Raw genomic sequence first — 12,982 nt, forward strand, 5'->3', positions numbered from 1 at the left:
AATAAATCAAAACCTATGAATAAATATAATTTGTCATATATATATATATATATATATATATATATATATATGAAGAGTTCAGATGCAAAAGCCTCTAAATGCCATTTGAAATTTTCTTCTTTAATGATGATTTTTTATCAAACTTGTATATTTAAGTTCAGTAATTTCACTTAAATAACAATTAATAGGTAATTATCATTTCCATTTAAGTGAAATCACTGAACTTAAATATACGAGCTTGATAAAAATTATCATTCTAGAAGAAAATTTCAAATGACACTTAGAGGCTTTTGCATCTGAACTCTTCATATATATATATATATATATATATATATATATATATATATATATATATATATATATATATATATATATATATATATATATATATATATACAAAGGTCAAAAGAACAGCATATATATATATATATATATATATATATATATATATATATATATATATATATATATATATATATACTGCATATATAAGCCTATATGACAAATTATATTTATGGTTGTTATTTATGGTTATAAAATTATTTATTCATTAGTTATTTATTTATTTTAATTTATTATAGAACTTTTCCTATATATATATGACAAATTATATTTATGGTTATTATTTATGGTTATAAAATGATTTATTCATTATTTATTTATTTTAATTTAATAAATAAATGCTCCTATATATATATATATATATATATATATATATATATATATATATATATATATTCTTTTGAATATAAAAAAAGTGTATTAGGGTTTCCAGACAAATAGGATACAGTACAACTGTTTTCAACATTGATTTAATAATAACATTGATGATAATAATCATAAATGTTTGTTGATCATCAGATCATCATAAGGATCATGTGACACTGAAGACTGGAGTATGATAAATTCAGCTTTGATCACAGGAACAAAATACATTTTTAAATATATTATAATTGAAAACACTTCATTTAAATTGTAATAATATATGACAAAAATACCGTTTTACTGTGTTTTGATCAAACAAATGCAGCATTGATAAGCAGAAATATAAGAAAAACAGATTTTTCACTCTTGGAAAAGGATATTATTTGTGATATTATTGACATATCTGTGGGAATGACGGACAATAAAGATGAAAATAACCCTCATCCATCTCATCCTGAGGTCACACTCGAGCTGACCCAGGGTCAGTGTTTGGCCGTGATGTGTACGGCACCTGTCCCGAGGTTACGCACACACACACTCTCTCGCTTTCTCTAGTCTCTAGCCCTCCTCAAACACAGGAAACAGATCTGAACAACAGGAAATATCTGCTTATTGCCATGACATCTCCAGATAAGCCCAACGGTCCCTCATTGTGTGTGTGTGTGTGTGTGTGTGTGTGGGACAGACAATGGCAGAATGAGCGACCCTGAAGGTCTACAAGTCTGCGTTATCAACTGATCGTCTCCCACTGGGACTGACTGAGGAAACAGAAAGTGTTTCTCCTGTACGTTTATGAATCTTCCTTAAACAGTAATATGGTGAATCTGATTGGAAGTTGTCATCATGTTCTCACTCACCCGTTTTGAAGATCTCGTAGCGGATGGAGAAGCCAGCGCCGTGAGTCTCGTAGTCAGACACGAACTTGATGAAGAGCTGGTTCCCAGAGGAGACCAAGGGAGAGGGAGCGATCTTCCCACAATACTTCCCGACCAGCTGCCCGCTCTCATCCACCCCATCCCTCACTTCCACATAGTCATATCTGCACACAGACACACAGATATGGTCATATAAACTGTTAACAGTAGACACTTATATATATATATACATATTTTAGCGTGTCAGTTTATTAAAGGAGTAGTTCACTTTTAAAAAACCTTTTGCTGATAATTTACTCGCCCCCATGTCATCCAAGATGTCCATGTCTTTCTTTCTTCAGTCGAAAAGAAATTAAGGTTTTTGATGAAAACATTCCAGGATTTTCTCCATATAATGGACTTCAATGGGAACCAAACGGTTCAAGGTCCAAAAGACACTTTCAGTGCAAACTGTTCAAAGGACTTTAAACGATTCCAGACTTCCATCCGTCCATCCATTCGTTCAAAATGAACGAATCTTTTTTCGTGTCATTTGGTTCATTCAACGAACAAAATGAACGAATTGACTCGGAAAAAGATTTGTTCGTTTTGATGAACGAGTTCGAACAGGAGAGTCACGAACACGCATCACAGAACAGAGCAAGGCGATCATTTGAGCTTATAAAACTTAAACTTTGTTATTTATTTATTAAATGAGCGATCGTTTCGCTTGATAAGACCCTTATTCATCATCTGGAATCGTTTAAAGCCCTTTGAACAGTTTGCACTGAAACTCTCTTTTGGACCTTGAACCATTTGGTTCCCATTGAAGTCCATTATATGGAGAAAAATCCTGGAATGTTTTCATCAAAAACCTTCATTTGTTTTCGACTGAAGAAAGAAAGACATGGATGACATGGGGGTGAGTAAATTATCGGCAAAAGTCTTTTTAAAAGTGAACTACTCCTTTAAGACAGTTTCTTTCAATGAACCGGTTATGGATATTTTCACTTACAACAAAGTTTAAAACAATGACTAGGTTGTGAACACCTGCAAGCTGTCAATAAAGTAGAACAATCATTATGTCTATGGGATGTCAAAATGTATGTGTGTGTGTAAGAGTCTCTCACACACACACACACTAACACACACTCACTCACACACACGCTCCACACGTCCTCAAAATAGAATTTCAACCCTAAAGCTATTGGTTTGTGCCGCCACATAATTGAGTCAGCGACAGTTTGGAAGACTGTTGCACAAATGGCAGCACGTGCACACACAAAAACCCACGTGCACACACACACACATGCTAATATTGTGTCTGTAATACAAGACGAGAGAGGGTGGGTGGTCCTGCCTCAGCTAGCGAGCGAGCGAGATGGGGTGAAAAAACTAAAGCTGATGTGAATTCTCCCTTGTTTTAAGTCTGTTTGTACAATACACTGCACACACTGATATAATAATGCTGAATTTCAGCGTGGAACATGATTGACAGCAGGGTCTTGTTTCCATGGCGTTTAATCACCCCTGACACCCGTAACCGCGGGATAGGCGGGAGGAATCGAGAGCAAAGCATCATGGGGAGTAGAACGGTCTATTTCTATTCAAAGAATTGCAGTTTGATTTCTCAAAAGCACATTAGGGACGCAGAACTAAAATCTCGCCCGTGCATAATATCATTTCATTATTTTGAGATATGAGTATTAAAATGTATACACATCTAGCCTAGATGTGCAACAGAAGATCTCCCTGCTGAAGAAAATGGTTTATTCCACCTGCCACACATTACAGGAGGAAAAGTGTGAAAATTTAACGAAGGTATCGCAGACAGAATGTGTGTCTGTGTGTCAGTGTGTCCAGGGGGGGTTACGGGAGGCGTTAAAATTGGGGCGCGCCTCATACTGTGCATTCAGTGATATAAAGGTCGGTTTGTTTCACACCGTTGGGGGAGCCGGTGCCGCGTGTGCGCGAGTGGAAGGGACGGAATATGAGAAGCGTGCCGCTCTCTGAAATTGGGTCCCCTGAGGGGCCGGTAATGTAGAGATGACTTCACCCGTGTCTCTCCGCTTGGCTGGCCTGATGGAAGAGGCCTAGCACTCCATCAGTCACAGCAGAAGAGACTGCCACGGATCTAATGCTACATATACACTAAAAACACGTTTAAACTGGCAGGTAAGGACAGTCTCTGTGAAAATACCACACAACCAGAACCTTTTTTGCTCACCAGGCAAAGTTTCTAGCTACTGGACACAGTTTTGACATGGATACAATGGGGAAAAATTGCCATATAGATCTTTGATCTCATAATTTGGCTGCAGGAATGTTAGGCTGCTGTCACTTTAAGACCTGATCCATTATACTGTTACACACTGTATATACAATTATACAAAAAGGCTACGCCACTGCTGAAATAACGGTTGGCGGGTGTAAATGTCAAGCCCTCCACACAAGAAACTATACGTTCATGCTAATAGGGAATGACGTAATGTGTATAAAAGCGCAATTTATTTCAAAATAGGACAATACATTGAGGACCCTCATGAGTGTTTGTGTAGGTATGTAAAAAAATAATCATCACAATGAACGAATCTTTTTCAGAGTCAATTCGTTCCTTTCGTTCGTTGAATGAACCAAATGACTCGGAAAAAGATTTGTTCATTTGATGAGTCACGAACGCGCATCACAGAACAGAGCAAGGCGAGCGTTTGAGCTTATAAAACTTAAACTTTGTTATTTGTTTTTTAAATGGGCGATCGTTTCACTAGATAAGACCCTTATTCATCGTCTGGAATCATTTAAAGCCCTTTGAACAGTTTGCACTGAAACTGTCTTTTGGACCTTAAACCGTTTGGACCCCATTGAAGTCCATTATATGGAGAAAATCCTGGAATGTTTTCATCAAAAACCTTAATTTCTTTTCGACTGAAGAAAGAAAGAAAGACGTGGACATCTTGGATGACATGGGGGTGAGTAAATAATCAGCAAAAGTTTTTTCAAAAGTGAACTACTCCTTTAAGGTAACACAGATTGATTTGGTTATAGCGGTTCTTGATTAATGTTATTTTCCAGCTAAAATTAGACCCACATATCAACACAACAAAAACACATGTGCAAAGAAACCTGCTGCTCTTTTCAGAAAGCCTTTGCTGCGCACATGACGTTTGCAGAGCTATGACCTCACTCTGTTTGGCTCGGCTCTACTGTTTCGTGCTTGGTGCCATTTTTTTGCACGCTGTTCTGTTTTTCAGCCCCTGCCCTCTTCCTCTCAAGGCCAGCTGTGGAAACAGCGCTTCTGCACCCGCACAAACAAGCTCTGTTCTCCTCTTCTCCTTTATCAGTCTGAGCAGGAGAACCCCGTCTACCTTCAGCCCCATCACGGCACATTTACACAGGACTCCAGCCAATGCCCTTACGCTTTTACTCACTGCCTTTACAGCACAGTAGCCATAAAAAGCAGTCATTAACTCTCCCGGAGACTTATTTTGTTTTCTCTCATCACTCTGGCTGATGGCATTCTGTTGAGCCTGACTTACTAAAGTTAGGTCAAATGATTCAGAGCTCCGAGTAAATTATATGAGAAGACGAAGAGAAGGAAAGCTTAGAGTTGACCGTCAACATCATCATTTTAGTGCGGATGTAAACCCCTGTATTCAAGTCTAAACATGTTCCATATGTCCTCAAACAAACATAGACCTACCCGATCACTAAAACCACAAGGCAATCATTGTTTGGTAAGCATTTTGTCCAAGGGTCTAGCCCAAACTCCAACCCAAGCATCGGACTACTTTTGTTGTTGGTAACAGAACTAAATTTCAAACAATTCTCATCTGAGATGTAGGTTTAGGTTATGAGCTTGATTTTTCACCCCAGTCTCAAATTATGCATTTCATTGTACCCGTGCTGGTGAAGTTGTGACGACTGTGAGAATGAGTAAGGTGTCAAGGTTTCATTTCACTCTCTTAACAGCCACCATAAAGGCTAATTTATACTTCTGCGTCGAGGATACAGCGTAGTGTACGGCGTATGAGCATTTATACTTCTGCGTTCAGGTCTTGGTTGCTCTGCAGTACTGCTCCGAAACACTAGTTGGCGGCGGAGGGTTTTAATGTTCTACTGTGTTTAGATTCCTCACAGCTAGGTTACTACAAGCAATGTAGGTGGAAAAACTGTGAAATTACTAAAACTAAAAGGCAGAAACGAGAGAAGACGTTGGAGGAGACGGTACGTGCGGAAATATCAACACTATCTCACGACCAATTCGTACGAATTCGACGAATGATTAAAAAGTGTCTAATTCGTACGACCTCACTCGTACGAATTTGTACGATTTGTCTGAACCCATGTGATGGTTAGGTTTAGGGGCGGGGTAAGGGGTTGGTCATTCGTATGAATTCATATGAGTTGGTCAATTCGTAAAATATGTATGATTTAGCAAAATCGTACTAATTTGTACGAGTGAGGTCGTATGAATTGTTACGATTTAGCCACTTTTTAATCATTCGTCGAATTCGTACGACTTGGTCGTGAGATCGGGTTGGAAATACGTAGGAGGAAATGCGACGCTACCAAGCCAACCAATCACAGATCTTGCGGTCCGCGTCGTCGCGAAGTGTAGTTACATTTTTGAGGAGGTGCACGTCGGTTACGGCGAAGGGAATGCGGTATGGTACGCGTCTGTGCGTATGCTACGCCGTACCTAATGCGTGCACCCTACGCAGAAGTATAAATTGGCCTTAAGACTACACAAATCCACACTGTCCAACAGCATACATGGAAATATGTTATCAAAGTGTTGTGATTTAAAAGAGTACTGAAAGGACATTGCCTTTGTTTGGGATGGGTTGGGTTAGGACTACAACAATTCTATCAACCAAACACTTCATCTCTGATTTTACAGGTAGATTATTTCTAAGTATATTGATTCAGGAAGAACATGCAAGTCTGCACACTAAGTGGCAGTAAAATCTCAACCAAGAGAGTAAAAAGAGAGTACACTTTGTAGTGAATCAGAGATTGGTCTGAATACAGATGCTTTGGTGCAGTAATGTGTGAATATCTTTGACAGTAGCGTCTGTTATGCTCTCTCCTTCCTCTTTCAGTCTGTAATTTCTCCCTGCCTGAACGGTACCTCTACCTTGAGACACACACATTTTCTCTCTACTTTAAATCCCACCCAGGTAAACTGAAGCGTGACCAGACCTTTGAAAAATTGATGCAAGCGTTATCCTGCAAAAGATTTGGGGGTTTAAGAAGTCGTTTCCTCCTCAGTGGTGCCGTGAGAATCAAAGGTGTGTTATCGGATTTCAGCAAGTCTGTCACCGTTGCACAACCGTAGTCACAGCAGAGGTAACATTACACTGTACTACAAGCTCTCCTCAAGACATCCTTCTCGCTATGGCTTTGAAAAACAGCAGGCTTCTCCTACCGGCCTGCATGCAAAGTCTTAGCACCTTCAGAAATCCGGTTTATTGCATTCTCTAGTCAGGCGCGGCACTTGTTCCCTAACACAGATGGACCTTGTAAAGCTGGAGTGGGAGGTATTAGAATAAGATGCAGATGGAACTGCAGTCGTCGCCTCAAGGCCAGTGCTGCTTATGAAAAAAAAGAAATGTCTTTAAGCATTCAAGCCACATTCTCATTTGTGTTTTTAAAGACTACTCGGCACAGGCTGCACACAGTTTCATCCCATGGATCCGGAGTGCCAGCTTGGCCCTGCTAATCATCTGCAGGGCATTATGGGATTGACTGCAGAGGCCATTTTACATTCGGAGAAAGACTTTTTCCGAGAGTGGTCTGTGTAGAACAGTTTTTGCTAATCTATTTCTTCGGGAACTTGCGGGGGTCTGAAACTGCAAGATGGAGTTCGCCGTTAACAGAGCAAGAACAAACAGCAGGGACCGATTTTAAAATGAGGTTTTGCCCCTGAAGCTAAGAAGAGAGGTGTAAAGCATTCTCATCAAGTACAGAGTCCCAATTTCTCAGACCAGACACCTCTTCACCTGCCCCAGGTCTCCACCCGGTCTCCGCCTGCTTCATTTTATGACCGCACAAGAGAAAGCAGACAGATTGTTTTTTAATACATCCCCCCTCTCTCTGTCTCGCTGCTCTGCCTTTTCCCTCTCTGATTGTTCAAGATCTTTTGGCCTACACCACTGGACTGTTGTTAGGGATTGTGATCCAGTCTCTAAGGCCCACACACACACACACACACGCACTCAGCCAAACCATAATAGTGGTGAAAATAGCCTGCCAATCCAAAGGGGAAATTAAAACAAAAAGGATGAACCTAATTCACAGAGACCTTCACTTCACTGCCTTGCTATGTTGGCTACGCCAAACAGAACGGTCAGATGGGAAAAGTAGCTCTTATTTGCACATCTAGGGTTAATACAATCAACCGTAAGCTAACAAATTTTCAATAGACTCAGACTTGGGGCTGTTACCTACACCCCCCATAAGCATTCACAGACACACAATATGACCAGCGTGATCTACAATATAGGGCAGAACATTTTATCCATCACCAGAGGGAAAGATTAGGTTTGACTTGCCCTTTTCGAAACAATCACTCTTTTCTCAAATTTTCCTTTGAGATATAGAAGGCTGAGGGGACGTACAAGTCATCATTGTCCTAAAGAAAGTGCAAACATGTAGAGCTGTAAACTGCAGAGGGACTCTGACCCAAATATCATATGCAAAACACCAACGTACTTTCACTTACTTCGCCCATGCCGAACAAGGTTAACATTTCCACCAAGCGAGCTAGACTTTTTTTTCTGTTTTAACAGCTCAAGCCTTTAGGGGACACAGTAGCAGCTCGCTCACCAAATCTGTCTACCATTCTCCATAGTATGTGACAAGCGTTAACCAAGCCTACTGTAATGGGCTCCTGCAGCCGCAAGCTGCATTTGGAACGATAATAACCTCTCCGCTGTCACTCAAAATGTTAGTAAAACAGAAGAAAAAGGAGTCGGGGTTGGGACCAGAGTCCGTTACAACAGTACAGAGAATATAAACACTCCCTGATGGAGTTATTAGCTTACATGCGACTGTTGAAGAGTGTAGAGGGAGGGGCCATGACTTGAGGCGATGGCTATTAAAGGTATAGCGGAGGATCTTTCCGAATTTTAGAGAAGACCCGCCCTCTCCAATTTTTTTAAAAAAATGCACATGCACAAACACAACACTCTTGCTCCCGAGAGGGAACGTCTATTACGCCTTGCACAATTATGTTGCAAATTCTAAACTAACAAATAAATATTTTATTGACACCAGGTTCAGCAAACGACTCGTTTTTCAAAGCGGGGAACTATGACGTCAAAGAGGATAAAACACCACCCCCGCAGAAGAAGATCAATGCCTACTTCAACATGGCCAGTTTAGCCCCGCCCACCGATTCACGCATTACACTCATAGCTAAATAACATAGATGCCTACCTCGTGAGGATTGTTTTGTAAACAAGACTAGATTTGCAGACCGATTAAGAGTAAAGAACGCTGCTGTGCCGTCTATATTGCGAGGGCTTGGAGCATTTTGGGCGAACATGAGTTCTTTATATCAAAATAAAGGTCTCGGTGAGCTCTATCCAATGGTGCCAAAAATACCTATCTGAGATCAAACTGTATTGAATAAAGCAACAAAAAGTCGTATTTGAGCGTGGTCAAAATTTTGTTTTGTCTCTCCTGTAAAGTTTGTTAAAAGCCACGTATGCTCGTTTGGCTCCAAGCCCTCGATTGGATCTGACAGGAATTGTGCAACACACGGACTCCGGGCTGAACATGTATGGGCGAATCATTCCAGTCGCCATTTTACAACATTGGATGCTTTCAAAACAATTTTCCCCACGTGCACCGACCGAAACCGATGAGTGAGTTAAAACTCATTATAATATGCAAAACTGTTATCCACTCACAGCAGTGGGCGTTTACTTCCAAGTCTTCAATGCGAGACGCCCATAAAAACCCAGCGTTTTTGAGCTAGGCTCAAAACTAGGGTACAAAATAGCCTATTACTTATTTATTTTGATGGTTTTGAATGCAAAAACCAAGCGAATATCATAAGTCAACCTCAGGCAACAATATAATAAAATTTCAAAATGACCCCTTTAATTTTCTTTTACTATAGTTTTTGAAATGTCTGGTTGAGGTTGGCTATGAGCAAAATGGAATAATTCAATTAAATATTGTTTATTCAATTAAGTTTGGGTGTGAAAGTACCTTTTGCTGTTTGACCTAAAATATACTTTCTCAAATTCAAGCCAACACAGGAATTAACAGAACATAATTTAAAAAAAATTGTTTTCGTGTTCCCCAGTGACTGATGTATCTGTCCAAACAACCATCCAGGGTTTTAACATTCCTTCCTAAACACAAATGATTAGAGCCGCACCATTTAGAAACGGGTGGCACTGAGTGCATGTGGTGCAGGGCTGGCGAAGGGTGTGGACATGTCAAGCGGTTCAATACTTTTCAATTCTGTGAGAGTAAATTACATCAAACCAGCCCCAGTAGCCACAATCGCAGAGAGGTCTTGAGCGTCATGCTTAATCTTTGAGACATATTTTTAGATGCTAATTTATTTAGAATGGGCGCGGTGCAGGAGACCTCGCCGCACGCTTTCATAAATGGCAATTATGATTAACATTGATGGATTTAGCGTGTCCGCTTTCATTAGCACTGCTAATTAGGCTGTTCGGAGAGACACGGATTCCCAACAATCACATTAATGAATTCCAGTATTTTGAGGGAATTATTGCGCACTGCACTTCTAACCGTTTATAGTCTGTAATATGCAATAACCCGATGAAAGAGGCAGCGGTAAAAGCTGAGAGAGCATACAAAAGATACAAGAGGAAATGTGTAATCACATCCATTTTTTGGTTTACTCCTCTGAGACAACTCCTTGTCCTTCTTCTTAACCACATCCAACTTGTTGAACTTAATTTTCTGTCAGGGAAAAGCAGAGAGGAACACAAGACAAAGAAGGCACTGTGCTACCACTACATTATTAATTCTCCTCTACAATGGTGCACGTCAGCAAACGATTCTGTTTCTCTTCAATACGTCATCTGTCACTATCCATTAAAGCAATTTTGCTGGAAAACAGAAAGCATTATAGTTTAGAATTCGAAGAAACACAGAAGCCACATTAGACCACAAAATGCCCCTACTTAGAATCCAACATCCTATTCTCGTTGGAGGAACGAGCAAGAGCAATTAATTAGAGTTCTGCCCAGGGGGCAAAATGGCTAATATGCATTTACTGATTAAGTGTAACGCACACACTAAGCATAGAGCTCGGTTAGGCTACATCAGAGTGCCACGCTTCTTCGCTAATGTACAATTCCCAAATGATCCAATACAAACACAGCTGAAGGAGCTTGAGGAAGTTCTGTCATCAGCCAGCAGGGCAGGATGGATCTGCGTATCATCCACTGACAGGATATGATGAGGAACTGCACTGAATTGGCTTACCTTTACCTCAGAGATTTAGCCTCAGTGTAGCAATGACATGAAGGAAGCTGCTGCAAACTTGGTGCAATTTGGGAAAAAACAAGTTATGACCTGGGCAAGAGTTAAATGTTATTACTACAGATTGGAATTTAACAAAAAATGTATATCTATACAGCATAATCACTTGAGTTCACATGTTGATTTCCAATCTGAAGAGATAAACCATTGGGGTGCTAAATTATATTAGATGTTCATACAGGTTTAGCTAAAAATGCATTATATATGAAGAGTTCAGATGCAAAAGCCTCTAAATGCCATTTGAAATTTTCTTCTTTAATGATGATTTTTATCAAACTTGTATATTTAAGTTCAGTAATTTCACTTAAATAACAATTAATAGGTAATTATCATTGCCATTTAAGTGAAATTACTGAACTTAAATATACAAGCTTGATAAAAATGATCATTCTAGAAGAAAATTTCAAATGGCACTTAGAGGCTTTTGCATCTGAACTCTTCATATATATATATATATATATATATATATATACAGTATATATATATATATATATATATATATATATATATATTAGTGCTGTCAAATGATTCAAATATTTTATCGCGATTAATCGCATTAATGTAATAGTTAACTCGCGATTAATCGCACATTTTTATCTAAATGTCTCTTGATTTCTTTTCGTCCCATTATTTTTTTCTCATTTTAATGCTCTTATCAACATGCAATAGTGGATCGGCTTGCTTTGTGCATTTTTTTTTATTAAAAAACAACATTGGCATTTACTGTGTTCAATTTCACACTAACATTCTCACTTGTAGCAAATAATCTCTTGTAACACTGAGATTAATAATCAACGTAACACTGTCAAATCAATAAAAGGGTGAAAGAAATACTGACGAGGTCCTGATATTGACGAGGCGGCGGAGAATTCGCATCAGCTGTGTATGTGTGTGCTAGACCATCAGCTGCTATTTCAGACTGGACAACACAGTCTCATGAAGATACGTATCTATACCACGAGTGTCATTTCTCGTGGCATTTATACGCCAAAAGTGTTTTTTTTGTTTATATGGTACGCACTAAAAAACCCTGGGTTAGGTTTAGGGGGGTGGGGGGTTTGTGCGTATTATACGCAAAAAAGTGCGTATCATATGTACGCGAAAATCGCGTGCCAAATACACGCAAAAACTGTTTTTGGCATATAAATGCCACGAAAAATGACATTCGTGCCATAGATACGAACTTTCGGGCTGGACTGGACGTGGTACTATGATGATGGCTTAGTTCATAACGACAAAACACACAGGTCACTTTGGTCTTGTCAATGGAACCGTTTGGCAACATTTTAAAGTAAATTTTCCATTTGGAATCTTATTGGCATCCATTTCGGCGTCTCGCGCTCGTCATCCACACAAAACGTAACGTTAACCTACTATTCGGCCGGCTCGCAAGCCGAAACAAGTGTGTGCCTGTTGTTTTGTTTCCGGTCTCCGCTTGCGCTTTGGTCGACGAAGCAATAAAACGTCCTAGTGTGGAGAAAGCCATTGAAATGAATGGGTTTCATAGAATTAGCAAAAAAATGACAAAGTTTGCTAGGTCAAAAAGACTGTTTATTGCGCGATAAAGCAATTGACGCCGTTAAAATGAGTTTGCATGAATGTCGTTAATAACACGTATGTATGTTGTTGTACACAAGAGAGGAAGAGAGCACAAAAAATCCATTCTAGCCCATGAATAGGACAATGGAAAAAGAAATTGCACTATATGGTGTGCAAGAAACACAGGTCTTCATTCGGTCTCTGCCAGGAGCCCATTTCACTGGCCATTACTAAGAGAATAGCCACCATTTGTCCCACCTTGACATCTGATAGGGGGTATTATTACTGAGCCAGAGTGGCCACTGCCCTCTGGAGAAGGGTCCATGGTTAAGAAGATGAAAAGTCAAGCT

The 12,982-nt window shown here is 39.6% G+C and overlaps 1 protein-coding gene across 4 annotated transcripts in view; it reads right to left on the reverse strand.

Moving 5' to 3' along the window:
- Nucleotides 1–12,982, reverse strand: part of nrp1a (neuropilin 1a) — a 79,630-nt gene that overhangs the window by 54,461 nt on the left and 12,187 nt on the right. For all 4 annotated transcript variants that reach the window (XM_039690521.2, XM_039690519.2, XM_039690518.2 and 1 more), the window contains exon 3: nt 1,563–1,744. In XM_039690521.2, the coding sequence (XP_039546455.1) occupies nt 1,563–1,744 (182 nt within the window). The remainder of the gene's footprint in view (nt 1–1,562; nt 1,745–12,982) is intronic.

Source organism: Pimephales promelas, chromosome 22, assembly GCF_988280905.1.
Source record: "Pimephales promelas chromosome 22, fPimPro1.hap1.1, whole genome shotgun sequence".
Classification (NCBI taxonomy): domain Eukaryota; kingdom Metazoa; phylum Chordata; class Actinopteri; order Cypriniformes; family Leuciscidae; genus Pimephales; species Pimephales promelas.